We start from the raw sequence: 6,906 nt of genomic DNA, 5'->3' as shown, positions 1-6,906 counted from the left end.
CGGCTTCTCCTTGGGGATGTCTTGTAGGAAGTCAATCTTGCAAGCTGAAGCAGGGAACTGCTAAGGCAGCTGCACCCAATGCAACCATCACAAAACAAGAGACCCGAGAACTAGAAAGGCGAGGCTTCACCACCCATTTATCCTTCCGCCTTTCAACCAGCTCCACATGTGATTATCGGCCAGGCTGGCACAATTAACTAACTCAAACGTCTACACACAGAAGGAACTAATAAATATCATTTGAATTAAACAATCCAACTGAAGTCTTCTTGCTGGAATGAGGAAGACAATGTTTAATAGCATAGAAGCAGTAAAGGGTGTAGAAATCTTTTCTTTTTGATTTTCAGATTTTAGACCTATTTGATTAGAAAGATGCTTACATTGGAAATTGCCACCATCTTTCAGCAGTACAGGCATACCAAAATAATAAAGTTAAGCTCATGTATTTGGTCACAGCTAGGAAATGATGGACACAGAATCACAGTGATTCTTGGGCCAAGAAGAGCCCAGACCAGAAGCACTGAAAAGGCCCTGAGAAACTAGAGTGGGAATGTTAAGTCATATTTCAGTGTTTCACCCCACCCTCTCCATGCTGTGAATTTTTGCCTACATTACCCGGCACAGAAAGTGCAAAATAATTTATAACTAACTCTCAAGGGAAGGGCACAAGCACCCAGAGATTTAGAAAGAGTTGAACTTTCATAATTAATTTTATTCTGGAAAGGCTAAGCCGAGGACTTTTTCCTTTTCTTATTATAAGGCTGCCACGTGGCTAGCTTTTGGCAAGATGTGGTTGACATTTTTCTGAAATAGGGACTTTTCACAGGCATCTCATTTATAGCATTAAGTAATGAAGACTCATTCTTTGTAATCTGTAACCAAGAGCTAAAAGGAAAGGCATGGTAACTGAAAAACACAGGAGGGTAGTATGAAATATATGTTTTCTTTATTGTGCTTAAAAAGGAATATTAGTGTCTAGGTTACATATAAAAAAATTCTGAACCAACTGCCATCGAGTTGATTTTAACTCATAGCAACTCTATAGGACAGGGTCGAATTGGTCCTGTGCGTTTCTGAGACGGTACGTCTTTATGGACACAGAAAGTCCGTCTTTCTGCTTCAGAGTGGTTGCTGTGTTCAAACTGCTGACCTTGCACTTAGCAACCCAATGTGTAACCACTATGCCACCAGCACTTCTCTCTATGAGGCCTAGGACATAGTGAATGTTTAGAGTGCTGCTATTATTTTTATTATTAAGAGATATGAGTATTTCAGCTGAAGATATTTGTCTCTATAGAGAGCAACAGGACTCTGGGAGATGAGAAAAAGAGGAGGTTCAAAATATTAAAACAAATGAGAAAAGCTGACTCAGATCTCGGTAATAAATGTAATTTGAATAAGCTGACATCTTTTGAAGACTATTTGGCAATACACTCATTTAAGAGTTGAAAAGCTCATGTAGCAAAATGTTTCAACAAATGTGAATTTAAATTGCATATTATTCTAATAATTGCATATATATTTTGGAGTACATTAATAAGAAAAATTATAAACACATTAAATCTATGATAGTGTATATTTTATTGCTTGGATATGACCAAATTAATTTAGTTATAAAATAATGCATAGGGATGTTAAATAAATAATGATATTAACAGAGTTTTAAAGGTGAGTTTTGAATAAAGTGATAAATCTGACACAGACCCAAAGAAAGTTCAGTATAGAAAGATGGTAAGCATGGGATGAGGGTGAAAAGAGTGGAGGAGTGGATTTCCCCCATGACTTGTGTGTGCAGGAAAAGAGGAAATTGATGGCAGTGATTAGAGACAAGCTACTATAAGCAATATTAAGCCCAGAGAATGCAATAGTTTAATCCAAGAGTATGCAAACAAAGTGTTAGTTAGGATTGGTAGACCAGTATTATAGCCTGAATTATAAAAGGTGAAACCGATCTTCTGAAAAAATTCTTAGCTCTCCACTTTGCAACCTATTAGTGAAAATGAAAAACTCTTACTTAGTGATAGGAATTGTCAGGTAGGCTTTGTGTTAAAAAATATCGCTTGATGATTGACATAAATTTAGATTAAAAAAAAGAGTAGCAGAGTATGAAATATGATAAGAAACAAATTTATAATGGCATTAGATAACAGCAAAGTTTCAGAAGCAATCTTACAATATATATATAAGGCTTTCATAAAGGAAATATGAAACTTATTAATGTCACATATAAGAAATCCTTAACAAACGGAGATATGCACCACATTCATGGATAGGAAGTCTTGATATCACAGAGTCAAATCTCTTAAGCTTATTCAGTAGGTTCAATGAATTTCCAGTTCAACATGCTTTTTTTTTTTTTTGCCTTAAAGAAGTTGATTAAGATAATCCTAAAATTTTTATGAAAGCAAAAAGACTGACAATAGCCTGGGCACCTCTTTAGAAGAAGAGCTGAGAGATATGCAAAACAGTGTTCATAGCAGCACTGTTCACAATGGTAAAATCCTGGAAATGATCCAAATGTCCATCTAAGGGAGAGAGGATGAATAAACTGGAATATTTGCACAATTGAATCTTACACAGTAGAATGGCAGTGAAGTATGGAGACAGTGATATGGATGAATTTTAGCAATTTAATATAAAGGGGAAAAACAAGCACCCAAATTTTCACTTAGTTTGATCACTATTTCATAAAATGAAAATAGGAACAATAAAATACATTTAAATAATTTATATAGATGTAATAGAACCATTAAAATTGTAAGTAAGGGCATTGGAAAACAGGATTTATGATGATACTTATCTCATATGGTGGCAGGTAGGGTGATGGGAAGGGGTTCTTATGGTTAGGTATATTATTTATTTATTTTCCATTAGAAAAATTTTATTGCATCAAAACATCACAGGTAGGTCTAAGGAATCATCTAGCCTGAAGCTGAACACTTCTGAGAGCTTACACATCAGACTGTTGAACTGTTCCTTTTTCAGAAATCTAGATAACGTCCAAAAGATTCTTGGATAGCCCTGTTTTTAACTGTCATGGGTTGCGGAATTAAAGCAGCTGAATTTGATACAAGCTCAGTGTTGTTTCTTTCAAGAATTAACTCATCTTTCTGGGCTTGAGAAATGGAACACACAACCCCTGTTCTCATCTGAATCCTCCTGTTGCATTTTCCACCCAAGAAGTTATAGATCTTAATAAGAGATGCAATAACAACATTGATGGGCATACACAGACCTCGACTTGTATTGGAGCCCAGCGTAACACCATTGATCATGTTCTGTTCATGACTATGGAGAGTGTGGACTGTAGCCAGCGCCTCTCTATTTTCCCACCATTTGTCATTGTGAAGCCTCTTCGTTTTCTTTGCAATGAGAATGAGTTCTACATTGATGTGCTTGAAGTCAGTCCACTGCAGGATTCCTCTGGGGCGCTTCCCAATCATCACTGCACCCCTCTCCCCCAGAAATGTTAACATTCTTTAGAATGCTGACACTCTGGCTGCTGAGGATGGTCTTATTCTTGCAGTAGATGTTGCAAAAAAATGGCAGTACTGTTAAATATGTAGATTTTGTTTTAAGGCGAGCTTGTAGCTACTGAATATATTGTTAAAAAAACAACTAATCAAATGCACAATTGCAGTTTATTATTGAAGGTCCAATGAGAAGATCAAAACTTACGATTAATTCTGTATCCTTGAAGTCCAACAAACAAACAAACCAAATCAAGCCAACCCTGAGAAGCAATGCTTAATCTAGATACTCTGTTGCCATGTCTAAGATAAGGTGGCCTTTGGTGAAGTTATAAAGTTAGGTAGGTTTATCTACATTGTCTCTTCCTCAGCACAACTTGTGTCTCTTTTGATCTAACTGCTTAGTGAGGTGCAAGAATACTGGGAAGTCTGAGTGGTTGTCCTGGCTTTGCCATGAACTCTTTAGGTGATCTTGGATAGTATGCAGATGCATTTAGGGCAGGCACTGCATTTTTCTTACTAAAGCATCCCTGGCATATGTTTAGTGCCTAGCATACAATAGGTGCTCAATAAGCATCTGATGAATGAGTGAATGAAATGTCTTTCCCTTTCTGGGCTTTATTGTCATTTCTTGAAAAATGAGATTAGTCTAATCAAATTCTCTGACATTGTTCCAGAAATGTAAAGAGTTGATTAAGAGGGTCTGGATTCAAACATAATAGGTTGAGTCTGAGCTACAGCTATGCCAGTTGATAGCTATTTGATCTTGAGTAAGTTGTTAACCAGAAGGTCAGCAGTTTGAAACAACTAAGATAAGGTGTTCGACTCCCCTAAACAACTACAGTCTTGGAAACTCACAGGACCAGGTCTGCCCTGTCCTACAGGGTTATTGTGACTTGGCATTGACTCCATGCAGTGAGTTTGGTTTCAGAAGTTAGTTTGAATGTTTTAAATGGGGATTTCAACAATGGATTATCATTAGACATGTGGTGAGGAGTCAAGGAAGTAATGCTAGACCTAAAAAGCTAACGAGAACCCTACCATCACTGCCATTGGGTCCATTCTGACTCAGTGCCAGGAGAGGACAGGCAGGACTGCAGAGACGGGGGGGCTTCCGGGACTGTAATTCCTTACAGACAGAAAACACCATCTTTTCCTAGCACAGAGAAATCACCACTAACTGTGAGCTACTGCCATCACACTACTTCCATTATCATCACTTATTCTGTGACTCACCCTTTAAGATACCTTCTAGGATTGAGGTTATCTGGAAATATCCTGACTTCAAAACAGATAAGAGAGATGTATATACAAATACTGAAAGACCATAAATGAATCAGTCGGTCAAATAGCCCACATGCAACAGCCCGAGGAAGTTGGGTTGCAGTGTCTTAGAAAGCCAGATAGAAACTCTGGTAACAATAAAAAATTTAATACACTTATCATGAAGGGAATTCAATTAACTTTGTGGTTGGCCTTGGGCCTGTGGCTCCATGAACACCTGGATAAAGGTAGAGTCAGAGGGATTTTTGTGGTTTGTTGAATTGAATTTAGGGAACATATATAACTAGACTTTACAGTTAGAAGCTGTCACTGTAATCCCTAGTGATTTTAAAAATTTATTTATTTATATTACTTTACTTTTTCCTAGCCATTTATACATGAAGTATAGAGAATCATTGTCATCTGACTTAAGTCACATACTGGGTTGATAGAATTTGGCTCTGCAAACTTCTGATTACTTTAGTCAGCCTATGCTGATGGAGGCAGGAGCAGCAGGCTGGGGATTTGTCCAATTTTCTTGATGAGTTCCAGGATGGTTGCTGAATATGTAGACCCAAAAGCTGAGTGTTGTCTTTTAGACTCTCCCACTGACCAGCTTAGGATAAATACCTTCCCATCGCTGGGTATGATAATAAGAGGTCTACAGAAACCTGGTATGCATACACTGTGTTCAGTGTTTTGGGTGTAGTCTTTATTCCAGTCTCCAACCATTGTTTCAGTTAGAGAAATATATTATCCCTATGGTACAGGTGGAAATCTGAGCTTTAAAGAAATTAAATAATTTCCCCGAGGTCACACAGATGGTTAGGGGAAGGGCCAGGTTTATGTGATGCTCAAGCCTATGTTTTCAAATATAACTTCTCCAAAAAGAGTTGTCTAATCAAAGTGTGAACAATTTTGGATCAGAATTGCCTTAGCTGTTCAGGGTAAGGCAAATGTTAATTGCATTTATTCTCTGGGGGCCCATTTTGCTGCTTTGTCCCAATGTACTCTAACCCTCCTCCCTTGGGTAAGGCAGATGGAGGGGCAGGAGCACACACAATTCTGTTGAACACAGCAGAGATGTCAATGCTTCATCCTATTCTCCTAGCTGGTCTGGGTCACAGCCTGGCATGCTGCCAGAGGCACTTGGCAGACCAACCTCAGGTTCAGTTAGGTGTGTAAAGAATAAGTCAATAGCTCGATGGGGTAACATAACAAGGTCAAGCATGTGAGCAATGGAATTTGGCACCAGTGGAGTTCAGGATATGCTTGGTTACAAATAAGAGTTTTCCTTGTGGTCTGTGAAGCAGAAGCAGATTGGGCAAAGGAATCGCAGAGAGTTCCCATGAAGAGGCAATTAGCAACATTCCAAAGGGCCAAACAAAAAACAAATCTAGGTTTGGGGTTAAGTCCGAAGGCAGAGAGGGGCCCATGCAGCAGAAATTCATCCCAAAGTCTGCTGCTGTCTCAGCCAGCTGCACAGTCTACACCACATTCCCTTCCTCTATTACCTCCATACGGACTAACATCACCTGACAGGATTTTGTTCGTCTACTCACTGGCTTATTTATTGTCAGTCTCTCTGACTAGAATGTAAGCATTTGAGAACAAGAACTTTACTTTCCTGCGCTGCTGGTTATCAGCTTCTAGAATAGTTGATCCAATATGTATTTGTCAAATGGATGAACAAATGAAAAACAATCCTTTCTCTAGGGGACATCTGAAAGGCACCAGGCAAATGGTAGAGATCGAGATTTATGATTACCCTTTTCCTCAGCCACTCACCAAACACTTTCCAAGATGAGTTTGTGGAAGGGAAGGCAAGTTTATTAAAAACGACTATGGTCTCTCTGTTATCTGTTTCAATTCCTTATAATTTGTCCTTTGACAATTTCCTTTTGGTGCTAGTCAAATAATTTTATATGCTTAAGATTTGAATTGTGGAGAAAATCATAGAAGGGACATTTGAACTGGTAACTTAAAACAAGTATGGGTGGTTTTATTTATCATGCTCATTCCTCAGGAGCTCTGGTGGTATAGTGGGTATGCATTAGGCTGGTAACTGCATGGTCAGCAGTTCAAAACCACCAGCCACTCTTCAGGAGAAAGACAGGGCTTTCCACTCCCATAAAGAGTTACAGTCTCAGAAACACATAAGGGCATTCTACCT

The 6,906-nt window shown here is 38.5% G+C and overlaps 1 protein-coding gene across 1 annotated transcript; it reads right to left on the bottom strand.

The window, feature by feature from the left end:
• Positions 1-2,981: 2,981 nt before the first annotated feature.
• LOC101655695 (60S ribosomal protein L9-like) lies at positions 2,982-3,476 on the bottom strand. Its single transcript, XM_045284942.1, has one exon. The coding sequence runs from the start codon at positions 3,474-3,476 to the stop codon at positions 2,982-2,984; it is 495 nt and encodes a 164-aa protein (XP_045140877.1).
• Between the last annotated feature and the right edge of the window lie 3,430 nt (positions 3,477-6,906).

This window comes from Echinops telfairi, unplaced genomic scaffold (assembly GCF_000313985.2).
Source record: "Echinops telfairi isolate 266 unplaced genomic scaffold, ASM31398v2 ScPeMD7_7469;HRSCAF=8507_0, whole genome shotgun sequence".
Classification (NCBI taxonomy): domain Eukaryota; kingdom Metazoa; phylum Chordata; class Mammalia; order Afrosoricida; family Tenrecidae; genus Echinops; species Echinops telfairi.
This window is presented reverse-complemented; position numbering and strand designations above follow the sequence as displayed.